At 59.3% G+C, this 17,124-nt stretch overlaps 1 protein-coding gene and 1 long non-coding RNA gene across 7 annotated transcripts in view; both read left to right on the top strand.

Moving 5' to 3' along the window:
• SCLY (selenocysteine lyase) overlaps positions 1 to 17,113 on the top strand; it is a 41,142-nt gene extending 24,029 nt beyond the window's left edge. For 5 of the 6 annotated variants that reach the window (XM_051838250.2, XM_051838249.2, XM_051838251.2 and 2 more), the window contains 8 exons: positions 3,578 to 3,705; positions 3,868 to 4,032; positions 4,831 to 4,937; positions 11,347 to 11,383; positions 13,412 to 13,495; positions 13,875 to 13,977; positions 14,967 to 15,042; positions 15,706 to 17,113. In XM_051838250.2, coding sequence (XP_051694210.1) covers positions 3,578 to 3,705; positions 3,868 to 4,032; positions 4,831 to 4,937; positions 11,347 to 11,383; positions 13,412 to 13,495; positions 13,875 to 13,977; positions 14,967 to 15,042; positions 15,706 to 15,859 — 854 coding nt within the window. In that variant the 3' untranslated portion in view covers positions 15,860 to 17,113. Of the gene's footprint in view, positions 1 to 3,577; positions 3,706 to 3,867; positions 4,033 to 4,830; positions 4,938 to 11,346; positions 11,384 to 13,411; positions 13,496 to 13,874; positions 13,978 to 14,966; positions 15,043 to 15,705 lie in introns of those variants that run through there. The other variant, XR_011387036.1, reaches the window with a different exon arrangement.
• LOC138848899 (uncharacterized) lies at positions 4,944 to 10,531 on the top strand. Its single transcript, XR_011387037.1, has 2 exons — positions 4,944 to 8,561; positions 8,592 to 10,531. It is a non-coding gene; the product is annotated as an uncharacterized lncRNA (long non-coding RNA).
• Positions 17,114 to 17,124: the final 11 nt, after the last annotated feature.

Genomic DNA, 17,124 nt, shown 5'->3' with positions numbered 1-17,124 from the left:
GCTGTCGTTCCTTCATACCGCCTTTCTCCCGTCTCGCCCCTCTCCTCCCACGGTACCATTTTGTGTGTAACGGGACTTAATGGCACCCCACACTTCTCTGGCTTTGTTGGTTTTTCCCGTTGTTTCTCTCTGATGTGGGATTATGAAATCTGGCGATCTGTCTTTAAGTTTGTAGATTATTTTTTCCTTGAGATACAATCTATTGAGCTCCTGTAGTGAATTTTTCATACCAGTTATTGTACAAGGAGTCTTCAGAGGTTCATGGAGAATGTATATTTTGAAAAAAATGCATAATTTCAATTTTTTTGCACATATGTAAACTCATCTTTAAAAATGTATATTTAATTATTTAGTTGATAGAGAAAGAGGGAGAGATCGTTGATCCTGGTTCACTTCCCAGCTTCCCACAGCTGCCAGACCGGACTAGGCTGAAGCCAGCAGCCTGGCGCTCCCACTGGGCATTGGGAACCCAGCTCTCGGAGTCCCTGCTGCCTCCCACGATGCACATGGGAGGAAGGTGGATCCTGAGTGGAGACGGGACTCGAACCTGGGCCCTCTGACGTGGGGTGCGGGCATCCCAAGGAGCGGCTTCACCTGCCGCCCCTGGTGCCCACTCCTAAACTCACCTTTTAATTCCATTCTTTTCAGTCCCAGAGTTCCCACTGGGTTCTTTTCCGTAATCCCTGCATCACTGGCAGTCCTGCTTGATGACACATTGTCATCCTACCCTCCGTTACTTCTCCAAGCAGGGTCGTGGGCGGTTTCTGTTGCTCATCTTTCTACCCGCCTGCTTCCTTGTTCCTGAGACTTCTAGGTTTGAACTCCCCTGCGCGTCTGATGGCAGTCACTTCTTTTGGGGAAAACTTTTGCCTCTCCCTCCGCAAACCCCGACACTTCCCTGGAGTAGGGGTGGGGACAGCAGCCTGCTAGTCAGCATGCCTGGCCGCCGGCCCCTCCCCTGCCCCGTGAGGGCTGTGTGGTCTCAGCTTCCCTGCAGTAGGGAGCTTGCAGCTGCGAGTCGGAATGTGGGCAGTCCCTGGCCAGCGGGCTCTGCCCAGGCCCACCCCCATCACGAGCAGGCACGGGGTGGGAGCAGGTGTCCCCAACCCCTGGACCTCACCTCCTGCGTCTCACCATGTGCCACACAGAGCTGGGAGGCAGAGAGGGAGTGCTGGCAGCCTGTCCCCCATACCATAGCCCTGCCTGGGTGCTTGGGGCACAGGAGCCCCTGGGGCTTGGCCCTGCCTTCCTGAAGCGGAGCTGGGGCTGAGGTGTGGGGCTGGGGGGGGGGGACTGAGAGGCATCATGGTGGAGGTGCCACAGACTCTGCCCGTAATTACCAAATGTCAATCCGTTTTCTGGAATGAATGTCTCATTTGCTGTGTGCCTTTGGGGTGATTTCCAGAGACAAAATGGGTGTTGAGTTTTATTTGCAGAGATGTTAAATGGGTGTTTTGTTGGGGAGTGTGTCCACACACCTCCTCAAACTACTGAGGCTGTTCCTCTCCCTATTAATGGGTGGGGCCACCACCTTTGGTGCCAGCATCCTATATGGGCGCTGGTTCTAGTCCCGGCTGCTCCACTTCCAATCCAGCTCTCTCCTGTGGCCAGGGAAGGCAGTGGAAGATGGCCCAAGTGCTTGGGCTCCTGCACCCACGTGGGAGACCTGGAGGAGGCTCCCGGCTCCTGGCTTCAGATTGGAGCAGCTACGGCTGTTGCGGCCATCTGGGGAGTGAACCAGCGGATGGAAGCCCTTTCTCTCTCTCTCTCTCTCTCTCTCTCTCTACCTCTCCTTCTCTCTGTGTAACTCTGACTTTCAAATAAATAAATAAATCTTTAAAAAAAGCTACATATAAACCTTTACTTCTTCAGTGATCGACTTCTGAGCTTCTCTCCCACCCCCCGGCCCCTCTGAGTCTCACTCTGGGCCAGACAGCTTGCTGTTTCTGTGGTCAAGCTGTGAAAGAATTCTGTTCCCGCAGTCCCTGCGTCTCGCGGTTGAGGACTTGAGGAGAATGTTTCTGCTGTGGGGAACGTGCAGTCACTTCACTGCAGACCCCCGTTCTTGGGGAACGTGCAGTCACTTCACTGCAGACCCCCGTTCTTGGGGAACGTGCAGTCACTTCACTGCAGACCCCCGTTCTTGGGGGACGTGCAGTCACTTCACTGTAGACCCCCGTTCTTGGGGTGTCGCGAGCATTTCCGAGGCTCGGCTGGGAGCCTGGCTTCCTTTGCTGCGCCTGGGCTCTCTCTGGGCCCTCTCCTGTTCACCCTGGTTCTTCCCGACCATGCCAACTGTCCTCGTGGGCCTGGCAGCCCTGACTGTCCACCAGGGCGGGGGCAGTGTCCCAGTGCTCCGTGTGGGCGGCCTGGGGCTCGGCTCCAGCCCCAGATGTGTGCGTAGCAGGCGCCTCCGTGCAGCCCCTGTGGGCTCTGTGTGTGCAGCGCTGTGCAGTGCTGGAGCAGTGGATCCAGCCCCTTTGCTGTCCTTCTGGGCACAGGGGCCTTTCCCATGCCCCTCTACGGGTCTCACTGTCGATCTTGCCTTTTGCCCTTTCTGTCTCGGTCTGAGGCCGGCGCCTAGGCACCCACTGGCTGGGGTGAGGCAGGGCTGCCACAGGGCTGAACCCAGTCTGTTGCCTGGCGCAGTCCTCCATGCTGTTTGCCTTGAACTGGGGTGGTCCTGGATTCTCCCGTGTTTCTCTCCAAGTGTTCTGAGTGGGGTGTTTTTCTGCTCCTATTAACCTCGTGTAGCCACGGACAATACCCCTCTTGGCACTGTAGTCTAACTCTTATCTAGAGGATAAGCGGGGCCCTGAGCTGCATCTGTCTCCCACCATTTTCCACCAAAAGCTCCGGTTAAGTCCTGAGTTCATGAGCGCCTGTGTCAGGCCCAGCGCGTGGTAGGTGCTTAGCAGGTGATGGCTCCGTTGAGTGAGTGAAGCCGAGTGCCTGGTGTGCTACGATGCGTGTGCACCTGTGAGCGGGCCGGCCTCCCTGGCGTGTTCCCGTCTCGCAGGTACCTTTCCGCGTGTCCCGTGAAAACAGCCTCGCCAGCGTCACGGAGCTGAGGAAGCGTCTGGGTGAGAACGGCTGCAGGGGTCACTTCCGGGCGAGGCTGGCGGTTTCCGCTCCTTCAGTTCTCTGAACTTTGAACATAAATTACTTTTTTGAAAAAATTATGTATCGAATCATTTGAGAGACAGAAAAACAGAGCTCCCACCTGCTGATTCACTCCCCAAAACACCCACAGTGGCCCCAGCCAGGGCCAAAGCCTGGAGCTGGGAGTCCAGTCCAGGTCTCTCACACGGGTGCAGGGACCCACTACCTGAGCCATCATCTTCTACCTCCCAGGATGCACGTTAGCAGGAAGCTGGAGTCAGGAGCCAGAGGCGGGTGCTGCACCCAGGCACTGCGACCTGGTGCTCGGTCATTTTAACCTGTGTCTTGACTGCTGGCCAAAACCCACCGCTGTTATGTTTACAACTGCAGAAAATGGTGCTGTTGAACTGTGTCTGAATGGAATTTCAGAAGCTCTTCTGGTGGTTAACTTGGATACTTGTGTTTTGCATCTCAGCGGTCACCTTTGTCCCAGTGTCCAAGGTGAGCGGGCAGGTGGAGGTAGACGACGTCCTGGCCGCAGTCCGTCCCACCACGTGCCTGGTGACCATCATGCTGGCCAATAACGAGACTGGCATCATCATGGTGAGCCCCTCTCTTCTTCCTGGAGCTCCCCCCGGGCAGAGAGGTGTCAGGCGCTGGAGCTGTCCCCATGCTGCTCCGCTCGGGCCTCTCCTCCTCTGTCCGCCTGCACTTGCTGCCGACGTCGAAGCTACGCGCTCAGCCGTGTGTTTTCCCTTGCTTCAGCCTGTCCCCGAAATCAGCCAGCGCATCGCAGCCCTGAACCAGAAGCGGGCAGTGTCCGGGCTGCCCCGCGTCCTGCTGCACACGGACGCCGCGCAGGCGTTGGGGAAGAGGCGCGTGGATGTGGAGGACCTGGGTGTGGACTTCCTGACCATCGTGGGGCACAAGGTGGGTCTGCAGCGGTCACTTCCCTCCTGGGGGACACGCCGCCAGCCCTCGGAGCAGAGCCTGCAGTGCCGCTGCCTCACCGCCGGCTACCACCAGCGACCTGCGGCCCCTGCCCTCGGGCACTTCAAGAGCAGGGGCCCGCAGCAGCTCGGGTGCCCTGTGATGAGTGCCACGACAGGACGGGGGGTGCCCAGGGTAGGGGACCTTGGGATCCACGGGGAGGCCTCGGGCAGGAGGGAGTGGTGGCCGTCCTCTGCAGAGGGTGTTCCTGCAGACAGACGGTGTGCAGCTCAGGGACCGTGGCTTTTCACGCGTGGTGAGCATGCCTCCTCGGTGCCGGGGCCTAGTCTCGGCCCTCTGGCTTGGCGGTGAAGTGGGGGAAACGGTTCCTACTGAGGCCTCTCAGGGGCCTGCGCTGCCCCCTGAGCCCTAGCAGGTGCCGTGTGGTCGGCACTCTGTCTGACTTCCACGGAGTGTGTGCCGGCCTGATGCGGGGCACTTACAGTTCACATCCCATCAGCTGGAAGCCCGGACGCAGGTGCAGGAAAAGCCCTCTGCGTGTACAAATTCTGTCATGCGGTGTGCAGGGGCTCTGCCCGCCACCGAGCTGGGGACCAGCACCCACCCTCCTCTGAGGCTGGGGCTCCACCGTGCACCTGCAGGAGCAGTGGGGGCGTGGCCTCGGGCTCACAGGAAGCCCTGCGTGTCGCAGAGGGTGTCCGCTCTGAGCACTTAGCTCTGTGCAGACGAGGCTGCCGCAGGCTTCTGTCTGAGTGACTGCCTGACTTTTCCTTCCAGTTCTACGGCCCCAGGATCGGCGCGCTTTATGTCCGCGGGCTCGGTGACCTCACCCCTCTGTACCCCATGCTGTTTGGAGGTGGACAAGAGCGGAATTTCAGGCCAGGGTAATGTAGAAAGTTCACGGTCTCTAACACACTGGCCAGGCTGTTTGCCTGTGGAGCAGCGATGTCCTGACACGACCTAGTGCCGTTTCTTCTGCCTTTTGGGAGTGCCGTGTAGCACCGTTGACACCGTGACCAAATCAGAGGTGGCTCCGGGTCAGTCCTGCACTGACTCCCAGCTGTGCCGTCTTCAGGAGCGATTCCCAGCAGCGCAGGAAATCTGTCTCCTCGGACCCCTCAAAGCACTCCACGCCCCAGGTTATTTTGGCCCAGCCCACTAGCTGGACACTGCTGGACCCTTCTGGCCTCGTGGCGGGACGTGCTGCTGTGCCCTTCACGGTGGGAGCAGCGGGGCCACGTAGAAGCATCCTGGCTTCCCTTTGCTCGCTCCATGTCCCCTGGATGTACATGGATGCCTCTATCTGGAAATGAGTACCAGCGCCACAGGTTCTGTCAGAAACCTCACAGTAAGAAAGGGGGAGACATGGGAACAGCACGGTGGGGAGTCCTGTAAGGTTTTTTTTTTTTTTTTTTTTTTTTGAAAGATGTATTTATCTGAAAGGCAGAGTTAGAGAGAGGCAGAAAGAGAGAGAGGCAGAGAGAGAGGTCTTCCAGCCACTGATTCACTCCGCAAATAACAGCCAGAGCTGGGCTAATCCTAAGCCAGGAGCCAGGAGCTTCCTCCAGGTCTCCTACTTGGGTGCAGGGACCCAAGCACTTGGGCCACCTTCTACTGCTTTCCCAGACCACAGCAGAGAGCTGGATCAGAAGTGGAGCAGCCGGGACTCGAACCAGCATCCGTATGGATGCCGGTGCTGCAGGTGGCAGCTTTACCCACAGCGCTGGCCCTGAGCTTTCTTTTGCCTCTTGTCTCTCACCCTTAGAGCTAAGGACGCCAGCAACCCAGAACACCAGTGAGGGCAGCAGAAAGGGCCCCCCTGAAGGTGCTCTCTGTAGCTGCAGACCAGAGGGAACAGCCTCTCAAGGGAAAACCTGCTCTGACCGGGCACCCCAGAGGGAGCTGCACTGTCACCCCCTCCCCATCACACGGGCCGAGCAGGAGGCCCAGACTCCCACGTGCCCCACGCTGCACCCAGCCATCCCCACACCCCTGCCAGGGCAGAGAGGGGCATGGGAGCCATTTCACTGCACCAGCGGGGAGCGAGCACCCACACCACGGTGCCGGGAGAACCACGTGAGGATGCGGTAACAGGGAAGGAGCCTCCCCGACCCTTCCGCCTGGCAGCATTGGGAAGACCCCTTCCCTGTGTCGGAAACAAACAAAGTGCCAGCGTCACATGCGTTAGTTATACCAAGAACTGTGAAGATTGCGAACTGAGTGAAAAAGACATCGTGACTCACTGAGGGGAGACGGGTGCCGGAATTCTCCGACAAACCTGTTACAGGAAACAAAAATGCTTCAGTGTGAAACCAAGAACACGCTTGAAGCAAACGAAGCAGCAAGTGTTAGAGATAACGTGCAGCAAAGAACCAAGCGGAGATTTTATACCCAGAAAGTACAGTGACGCTCGGCGGATGGGTTAGACAGCAGGGTGGGAGGACGAAGGTCAGAACCAGTGGACTGAAAGAACCACAGGAGTCCAGGCCCCAGACAGAGACTGGGAGAGACGTGTGCAGCCGCTGGGAGGTGGGCACTGTGCCGTCGAGAGCCCTGCAGGAGAACACGTGGGCAGGGCTGGGAGACGCCCTGCTTTGGCAGACACGCAAACACGTGCTGAGGAGCTGAGCACACCCCAAACAGAAGCCACCCCCACCACAAAATCCATGCCAGGACTTACCGCTGCACTTCTCAGAATGGAGGAGACAGGAGGAGGTGTTGAAGGCACCCAGAGAGAAGTGAGGCATCCCCGATGGGGAAGCAGAGGGTCTGTCATCAGAAACACGGAGCCCAGAAGAAAGTGGTCAGGGTTTGCCAGGCGCTCCAAGAAGGTGTCCTGCCCCGGAGCCCTGGGCCCAGCAGGTGCACCCTTCCGGCCTGACGGGGAAGCAGGGCACTCTTAGACGAAGGAAAAACTAGCAGCTCCCTCCCAAGTACAGTGCGTGTTCCTTCTCCTCTTCACTTTCCTTTCTAAGATACATTTATTTGTTTGTTCATTCATTTGAAAGGTAAAGTGATAGGGACAGAGAGAGGTCTCCCATTCCCTGGTTCACTCCCCAGAGGTGCAGGAGCCAGGAAGCTGCAGCCTGGTCTCCCTCGTGCGTGAAAAGGGCCCGAGCTTGGGCCGCCTTTCCCCGCCTTCCCCGGCACATTGTCGGGGAGCTGGGTCAGAGCACAGCGGCCGGGACTCGGGTCCGTGCTGACACAGAGTGCCCCCATGGCGAACGGCAGCTTAACCTGCTGTCCCACAACAGTGACCTCCCCTCCCCAGTTTTCTAAATTCTGTGTGATAAGCAAAATTGTCACAATGCCTGGTGGGGTTCTAGAAATAAATAAAGGAAGTATTGAACATCGTTACAGAAAGGCGAAGGTAAAGGAACATAAAGGAGACCCAGCTCTCGACAGGGGAACTCTGAAAGTTGTGGGGGGTGGGTGTGTGGCCCGGCAGTTAAGTCTCCGCTCAGGGTGCCTGAATCCTGTATCAGAGCGCCTGGTTCAAGCCCCGGAACCCTGCTTCTGACGCGGCTTCCTGACAGCACACACTCTGGGAGGCAGCAGGTGATAACTCAAGGATTTAAGTCCCTGCTGCCCACGTGGGAGACTTGGATTGAGTTCTGGGCTCCTGGCTTTGAGTTAGCCCAGCCCTGTCTGTTGCAGGCATTTGGGGAGAGAACCAGCAGGTGGGGGACCCCTCTTTGACCACCATCTGTCTGTCTGTCCATCTCTTTGCCTTTCCAATGAATAAAATTCATTAAAATGTTTTTGAAAAGAATTGAAATCATATAGTGTGTTTTCCCTGACCGCCATGGAATCAAAGTAAGAGTGACAGAAGAATAATCGGCAAAGTGCCAGGCACTTGGATACAAGCAACTCACTTCTAAACAGTCTGTGGGTCCAACACGTTGAACTGAAGAAAAGTGAGAACCCCAGACAGCAGAAGCTGTGGGGCACAGCCCAAGCGGTGCCAGAGGGAGGTGATGGCACTAAATGCGTGTTGGGGAAAAGTCCGCGATCTGACTCACCCCGAGAGAGCACCACAGACCACAGCGTAAACAGAAGGAAGCCCAGAACAGAGATCGATGAAATCGGAGGCAAACACAGGACAAGAAAATCCAATGCGACAAGGAGCGGGGTCTTCAAAAAATAAGCAAATAAACTGACAAACCGCGAGCAAGACTGACAGAGAAGACAACACTGGGGGTGGAGCAGCTAGAGAGGGAGTGCCCGACACCTCTGCCCACAGGGCTGGCAGCTCAGGTGAAATGAACCAGTCCCTCAGCACAGGTGACCACAGCTCAAGTGGCCACAGCACAAGTGACCACAGCACAAGTGACAGCACAGGTGACCACAACTCAAGTGACCACAGCACAAGTGACCACAGCACAAGTGGCCACAGCTCAAGTGACCACAGCACAGGTGACCACAGCACAAGTGAACACAGCTCAAGTGGCCACAGCTACATGTGACCACAGCACAGGTGACCACAGCACAAGTGACCACAGCTACATGTGACCACAGCACATGTGACCACAGCACAGGTGACCACAGCTCAAGTGACCACAGCACAAGTGACCACAGCTCAAGTGACCACAGCTACAAGTGACAGTACAAGTGACAGCACAGGTGACCACAGCAGAAGTGACCACAGTAAAAGTGACCACAGCTCATGTGGCCACAGCACAAGTGACACAGCACAAGTGACCACAGCTACAAGTGACCACAGCTACAAGTGACAGCACAGGTGACCACAGCACAGGTGACCACAGCACAAGTGACCACAGCTCAAGTGACCACAGCACAGGTGACCACAGCACAAGCTCACATCATGAAATGGGCCGCTGGGGGAGCCACATCACTGTTTGAAAACTGCACTTGTAGCTTAGAGTCCCCCACCCCCTCACAGAGAGATCTCCAGGCCTGGAAGTTTTTACTAAAGAAAGCTGCCGAGGGTCTGAGGAATTACCACTTCTGCACGCTGTTTTGGAAGGAGCGTGTCCGTTTATTTGATGAAGCTATTACCCCGATACCAAAACCAAAGACAAAACAACCAGACTGCACCACCGCCCCGCATGAATTTAGATGCAGAATCTTTGACAGATGTAGACTGTCTTCGACAGGATGTTAACACAGAAGGAGTGTAGACCGTCTTCGACAGGATGTTAACACAGAAGGAGTGTAGACCGTCTTCGACAGGATGTTAACACAGAAGGAGTGTAGACCGGGGCCACGTGGAACTTCCAGGGATGCAGGGCTGGTTCCGTACTGACGAATCAGTTGAGCAGACGTGGTGCAGTGGGTCAAGCGGCTGCTTCACATCAAAGCGCCAGTGCAGGTCCGCCACTCTGCTTCCAGCCCAGTTTCCGGCTAATGCTCCTGGAGGCAGATGAAGATGGCTTGTGGTTGGATCCCTGGAACCCATGTGGAAGACCTGGATGGAGTTCTGTGCTCCTGGCTTCAGCCCGCCCCAGCCGTGGCTACTGAGGCCATCTGGGGAGTGAACCAGCAGCCAGAAGATCTCCCTGTGTCGCTCCCTCTCCCTCTATCACTCTGCCTTCAAATAAACAAATCTGTTTGAAGTCAGTTGTATTAACTACCATATTAGTAGGCTAATGAATAAGCATAAACATATTTGATGGGAAAAAATTTGACAAAATCCAACACCCACTCATGTTAAAAATGCTCAGAATGAATGCTAAGAACTAAATAAGACCTCCAGCTGGCGTCGCCCTCCGTGAGAGCCCACTGCGTTCCCTCTGGGAAGGAGAGTGAGGCCCACGCGCAGGAGAATGCTGGGAATTTCCTGGTCGGAGCAGTAAGGCAAGAAAAGGAAGCCGAAGGTGTGCAGATGAGAGAAGAAGCGGCACGCTTGTCCCTCATCCGTTCACGCGATACTGCCCGTCCGAAGTCCTGAGGAACGCGCAAGAAAACTCCTAGCGCCGATCAGTGAGCGCAGCCAAGTCGCAGATCTGCTGTAGCTTTCTATGTCAGTAATGAACCCATGGACAGTGAAAACAATGCCAACTGTTGTAAAAATGCTCATGTAAATCCAACAAAATGCTGAGCTTGGGGGCTGGGAACTACGCAGCGTGGATGGAAGAAGTCAAAGATGTAAACAAATGGGCAGCAGGTTCAACTCAGTACGGAGGCCAGGTTTATATCCAAGCCCAACACGGTGTCTCGAAATCCCAGCACGGGACATCGTGGAACAGGTCGGACAACCAGAAACAAGCCCAGGTGATCTGACAGAGATGCAGCTAAATTTAGTGGAGAAAGACGGCTTGTCAGCAGTTAGACATCCCTGGGGGAAATGAACTTCCCAAAGTCGCAGACCTAAGAAAACATTAACTCAAACTAGACCGTGAAGTTACACGTAAAACATAAAGCCTTGAAACTTCTGGGGAAAACAGAGGAAACGTTCAGGTTGTAACATGAGACGGAGTTCTTAGACTCAGTATCAAAACAGCCAAAAAAGGAAAAATCCAACCTCTTGAAAATGCACAACTTCTGCTTCAGGAAAGATGAGCCGCACGAGCACATCTGACGAGACGAGGGGTCCGGAACACAGAGAACTCAAGAGGAAAAGAAACCGGCCGAAAACGGGCGAAGGACACGCGGGGACTTTTCACCAGGGAAGACGCCCGTTTGGCAGACCAGCCGGCGTGACGTCGTGTGCAACAGTGCCCGCCCCCGGGGAGATGCCGGCCACCGGGCGCCGTCAGCACCCACGCTGACCAGGAAGTCCAGGCGGCAGCCAGCTCCAAGAGCCTGGAAAGATTCTGCTCAGTCAGAAGTAAACATTTGTGAGCTTTTCTCCTTAAAAGCAGGGAGAAGCACTCGGATGAGCAGTCTTTCGGATCGCAGTATGAGCAGCACGGGTCTGTCAGTCCCTTGTCTGCTGGTGTCTGAGGCCATCGGCTACAGGCGGTGTGAGGCCTGCCGAGCCATTAGGTCTGGCCGCGCCGAAGCAGCCGCGGCAGGGCTTGGAATTCAGCACACCTGTAGCAGGCGAGTGATGGGGTCCCTATCCGAACGGCCTGCGGCAGGAAAAGGGTTCTCACCCCCGCTTCAGAGGATTCCGCCGCGTCCTACCTGGCGCTGTAGGGACCATCGAGAGGTGTGTCACCCCCCGTGGGCCGTGTGGCCGTCACTGGGCCAGGAGGAGAAGCTGCAGAGGGTTATGGTTTGGGGCGCCGTCGGGGTGCCTGGGTGGCGCAGCTGGGGGCCGAGGTGTGCTGTCTTCATTCCGACACGGCAATGTTCATGTGCGCTTGTTCATTCTCGCCCCGCCTGCAGGACGGAGAACACCCCGATGATTGCCGGCCTCGGGAAGGTAAGCCACGGTGCCTGCGCAGCGGGGGCCTGCGTGGCCACGTCACCGGGACTCGCGGAGAAGCCTGGAGCTGGCTTACGCACCTGGAGAGCCCCCTTCCCAGAGCTGGGAGACAGCTTGCACATGGCCAAGCTCTGCGCTCTCGTCTTCCCCGAGGAACGGCTGTGAGATCCTCCCACAGGCCGTCTGGCCCCTTCCCGCAGCTGCAGGCAGCCCGGGCGCCCTGCTTCACCTGGAGGGCTGCAGGCCGTCTTGGCCGAGGGCAGCCCATTGCCAGCTTTCCCCGGGCCCGGGCCCAGGCGCAGCTGCAGCAGATGGGGGTTCGTGGGGGGACCTGGAGTTTGCTCAGGCAGAGAGGCCCCTCCCTGCCCTCCCCCATCTGGGTTTCTGTTGAGAGAAAGCTCCTCTGCTGGTTCATTCCCCAGCCCCACCCCATCGCCCACAACAGCCAGGACTGGCCAGGGCCACAGTGGGGAGCCAGGGACTCACCCAGGCCTCCCAGGGGAGCGGCGGGAACCCAGCTGCCTGAGGCCTCCCCGTGCTTCCCAGCGTCAGGAGCAGGAGCCGCAGTGTGCAGCGCCGGCGTCAGTCCCTACGCTACGCAGCTGCTCCCTACAGCATGCCAGCGTCTGTGTCTCTCCTGGCCGTCGCCCCCAGCAGCTGTGTGCGGGCAGCGGCTTGGCCTTGGCGCGTGGCAGGTGCCTGGAGGGGCGTACGTGCACCGTGACTTGGAACATTCGGGATTGCGGTCGTAACTGGCCGCCGTGTTGTGCTGTGATAACCACGGCTGCACCCTGGGAGTAAATGTGTTCTGCGGGAGCCCGGCACCGGCTCCTGGAGACGAGGCCCGCAGGCTCCGAGACACCCGGCTCACGTCCCGGGTCAAGGTTTCACAGGCCGCTGTCCCGCCAGCATGGTGGGGTTTGGAGTGGCCGCTTCCTAGACAAAGCTTTGGCCAGCGGCTCCTCGGCCAGCTCCCAGGTACCTGCACAGGGCTCATGGCTGTCTCAGCCCCTCTCTCCCTGCCCACCTGGACTGGGTCCATGTCCACACCGAGGCCACGTCCACATCGCAGCTTCTCAGCCTCTGCCGTGTTCTGGGCCTCAGCGTTGGCCGTGGCAGACCCTGGCGCAGCCAGGCCCCGCCCTCTCCGGCGCCCCTCCCTCCGTGTTCTGTTCTGCCTTCATGCCCAGCCCTGCTGCCGGTCTGTGGCTGTAACACCAGCCCCTGCTCCTGCCTTCGAACCCGGCCTCAGAGGGCTGGAGGGCGGTCCTGACCCTTCCCGGGTGCCTGTGTTCCTGCCGCACGCTGGACATTTCCACCCGTCCCAGAACACGCTCCAGTCTCTGTCCCCCAGCCTCCCTCTCACCCTGAAGACCCCCCCACCCCGCAGGGTCTTCAGCAATCTGAGGACTGCCCTCGGCGCCTTCTGTGTCCTGTTGCCCGCGCTAACGCAGCAGCGTTCTGTGTGTTCTGTCTGGAAGGTATCAAGGACCTGCCTCGTCCATTCTCGTGGCCACCACCAAGTCCTGCCTGTTGCTGTGGACGGCTGCCCTGGCCCCTGAGCCTCTGTCCACGGCAGCCACAGTGGCCCTTACACACGCAAATGATCATCTTGTCCCTTACTCAGCTCCAGCTGCAGTCCTGTCCCTGGCTGCCCACCCCCCACTTCTGGTCCCTTTGTCTGTGCCGGACGATTCTCCATGCCCTGCGCAGCCCCTCTCAGACCCCCCAGCCTGCATGCACCTCCTCCCTTACTGTGCCCCCCACTCTCTCTCTCACCTACTTCCCAGGGGGCCCTTTGGGGGCTTACTTGCTGAGGTGCCTCCAGTACCTGAAGCCACTGGGAAGGGCAGGTGGCTCCCCCAGTGTGTGTCACAGCCCGACACTGTCACCACCAGAACGCTGTGTCTGCTTGCCATGGTCCCAGGAGGGGCGGCTTCCCGGGGTGTCTCCTGTGGTGTTGGAAGCCACCGCTCCCCCGTCCTGCAGTAACTGGATTCCCCGCGCTGCCCCGTGTCTCCCCAGGCTGCTGAGCTGGTGACCGCGAACTGTGAGGCTTACGAGGCCCACATGAGAGACGTCCGAGACTACCTGGAGGAGAGGCTGGAGGTGAGCGGGGAGGCTGGGGGCGCTCCTGGGGGCCCAGGCTGCCCGGGCGGAAATGGGCGGTGAGAGCGTGGGCGTCAGGAGCTCACTGCGAGCGCATCGCGGTGTTGGGGGGTGGGGGTCGCTGAGACACCTGGAGAAGGTCCCCACCCGGGAGGACCGTCACCGCAGATCCTGGTGAAGCACACCAGAGACGTGTGTAGTGGCTGGGTGCAGGAGGCCCACAGGGACCCTAACCGTGCTTCACGTAGCCTGTCTGTCCCTGACTGGTCCACGCAGATGCGTGTCGATCAGAGAAACGCGCACGTCGAGATTTCGTTTTCTAGAAAAGGCTAAAGTGGAGAGGTCTGTGAAGCTGTCGCCCAATCACGCTTTTTTCCAGGCTGAGTTTGGTAAAAAGAGAATCCATCTCAATAACCGGTTTCCAGGGGCCGAGCGGCTGCCGAACACCTGTAACGTCTCCATCCGGGGACCCCAGCTTCCAGGTGACTGCCTGTCTCCCCTGCCCCCCCCCCCATAGCAGTGCTGCTCCCGTGCCGCGAGCTGCTTCTGAGCCAGCACCTCCCCCTTGCCCGTGGCTGCCCTGGGCGTGACACCGCCCCCCGGGTCTGCACCGAGCGCTGCCGGGGCCCTGGGTCGCCGTCCCGCGGGGCTCCTGTCACCGCGCTTTCTCCCTGCCCGAGCTCTGCACTAAGGCGCTGAGTGTGGGCGCGTACGGGTCACACACCGGTCCTTGTCGCCGAGCTGGGGCCCCCGGGAGGGAAACAGATGGACTACGTTCCAGGCTGCTTGTCCACCTCTGCCAGCAGTCTTTATAAGTCATCCTGTGTCCAGGAAAACCGGCCGGAGCCAAGCCCGCGGGCTTCCTTCTTCCTGCAGCTGCACTGCGCGCCAGGAGCAGTAGGGCTCGCTGGGGGCCCAAGTCCAGGCCTTGGCCAGCCGGGGCTCGTCGGGGCACAGAAGCGCCGTGGCTGCATTCAGGCTTTGGCCCTCCTTGAAGGGGAGGGCAGTGGCCCTCTCAGGCTCCTGGGTTAACACAGGGACCCTGGGGGCCTGGAGAAGCCTTGGTGCCGCCTGCCCTGACACATTGTCCCTGCCAGGAGCCTGCGGGCTCCCCGGCTCCTCCCAGCAGCCCCTGCTCGGTGGCCGCTGGGTTCGTCTCACGGAGAGTCCCAGAGATTCTCATTTCAGTTGTGTCAGCAGTCAGCGCTCTAATGTTCAATTTCTGTCCTTGGGGAAAAGAGGGAGAGGCCTCTGGCTTCGGGGAGTGAGCTCCCGGGGTCTCTGGCTCAGAAGCCAGCAGCAGGCTCCCCTCCCAGGCCCGGGCGAGGCAGAGGAATCTGCTGTGTGTGTTTGCCTGGACCTGCTGCGGGAGCCGGACACTGGCCTGAGGGCCGGGCAGACACCGTCCCGGGCAGGGTGGAGGGCAGCCTGCCCCGGCCCCGTCTCAGCAGGCCACGCTCTGTCTCCGCAGGCCGCCTGGTGCTCGCACAGTGCCGGACGCTGCTGGCCAGCGTAGGGGCCGCATGCCACTCGGACCTCGGGGACCAGTAAGTACCCCCACGCCACACCCAGTGCTGTGGGGTTGGGGGTGTGGGCACCAAGCAGTGGAACCGCCTGGGGCAGGCGAGGTCACTTCCTGGCTTGCTGCAGGGTGAGGTGCCTGTGGGGCTGGGCTGGGGTGGGAGGCTCTGGGAGGGCTGTGTGGGGCTTGTGGGAAGTGAGGTGGGGGCAGGTAGGGGTGGGTGGGCCCAGTCCATACAGTAGATGAGGGAAGGTGGGCGGGGCTTCGAAGGACCAGGCGGAGGCAGGTGAAGCAGGAGCCACCGGCAGGAGCAGAGAGGCCAAGGCCAGCCCGGAGTACGATGGGGAAGTGAGAGGCACAGACCCGCCTGTGGCACAGGGACCCCTCCTGTCACTGAGGTGGGTGTCGCTCAGGGCTCGTCCCCCACGGCCCTGCGTTGCAGGCTCTGTAGTCGCCTGTCTCTCATGAGGAAACTGACATGCAGAACCTGTGGTCTTAGCCACGGAGATGAGAGAGGGAGGAGGCCCACGAGATGAGGCTGGCCGCAGCCCTGTCCTAGGACGTCCACTCGCAGGGCTGGGGCCGTGATGGGCACCCTGTGGCCTGGCCCTGCGGGAGAGGTTTAGGGCGCCCTCGCCCCGGCCGAGAGCACAGTGGGCAGTGACTCGCCTCCTCGCCTCGTCCCCAGGCCGTCGCCCGTGCTGCTGAGCTGCGGCGTCCCCTTCGCGGTGGCCAAGAACGCGCTGCGCCTCAGCGTGGGCCGCAGCACCACCAGGGCCGAGGTGGAGCTCGCCGTGCAGGACCTGAAGCAGGCCGTGGCCCGGCTGGAGGGCCAGGCCTAGTGCCGGGCCGCGCGGCTCGTGGGAGTCCCCCGCCAGCCGTCTGGCTTCTGCTCGTCTCATCCCGCCGCGGCGTGGCGTGGTGAAGCGTGGGCGTCGGTGCGAGTGCCTTCTCCACGGACTGGGTCTGCCAGGCGCACAGACAGCCCTCCCCACGGCCCCACTGGCCACGGGCGACGGCGGGAGCGACCGGCTGCAGCCACACCGGCGCCCCTCGAGGGGTCGGTGAGCCTCTCCTGAGCGCCCTGCCCGGAAGCGGCGTTTTCATCTGCAAGATAAAACCCAGGAACCGATAAGTCACTGCCACTCGGCCGCCGTCAGGAAACTAGGAAGCTCCCTGCCGCCTCGGTGGGCCCTGCCTCGACCAGGGCAGGACGCACCCTTGGTGGCCGAGCACTTTTGCTGCTGCCGTGTGGGCTACAGGTCACTGGGCACCTCCCCTCCCCGAGCCACCGCCTCTCCTGGCTCCCCTTCTGATCTGCTCCACTGGCATGGGCGGCCGGTGTCTGTGCCATCCCCGAGGTGGGAAATCGGATCTCCCCACCCGGCTCTCATCCCCACTGTCTGCAGAAGGACTTTAATCTTCACACAGCGTCCTGCGGCGAGGGGGATTTGCATAGGAGTGACCGTCAGTGCTGACAGTTCTGATGTGTGACATAGGAGTGACCGTCAGGGCTGACGGTTCTGACATGTGACATAGGAGGGACCGTCAGTGCTGACAGTTCCGATGTGTGACATAGGAGTGACCATCAGGGCTGACGGTTCTGACATGTGACATAGGAGGGACCGTCAGTGCTGACAGTTCCGATGTGTGACATAGGAGTGACCATCAGGGCTGATGGTTCTGACGTGACACAGGAGAGATCATCAGAGGGCTGACGGTTCTGACATGTGACATAGGAGGGACCATCAGGGCTGACGGTTCTGACATGTGACATAGGAGTGACTGTCAGGGCTGATGGTTCTGACACGTGACATAGGAGCGACCATCAGGGCTGACAGTTCCGATGTGTGACGTAGGAGGGACCGTCAGGGCTGACGGTTCTGACGTGTGACATAGGAGAGATCATCAGAGGGCTGACGGTTCTGACATGTCACATAGGAGTGACCATCAGGGCTGACGGTTCTGACATGTGACATAGGAACGACCGTCAGGGCCGAGAGTTCTAATGCATACTCTGTAACAGAGCCACGTGCTGTCACCGAGGAACCACCTGTGGGAAATGGGGCGAGCTAATAAATGGTTTCCACACTTGGCATGACCGTGT

Source organism: Oryctolagus cuniculus, chromosome 3 (genome assembly GCF_964237555.1).
Source record: "Oryctolagus cuniculus chromosome 3, mOryCun1.1, whole genome shotgun sequence".
In the NCBI taxonomy this organism is placed as follows: Eukaryota; Metazoa; Chordata; class Mammalia; order Lagomorpha; family Leporidae; genus Oryctolagus; species Oryctolagus cuniculus.
The sequence above is the reverse complement of the archived record's forward strand: the minus strand, read 5'-3'. Positions and strand labels throughout refer to the sequence as shown.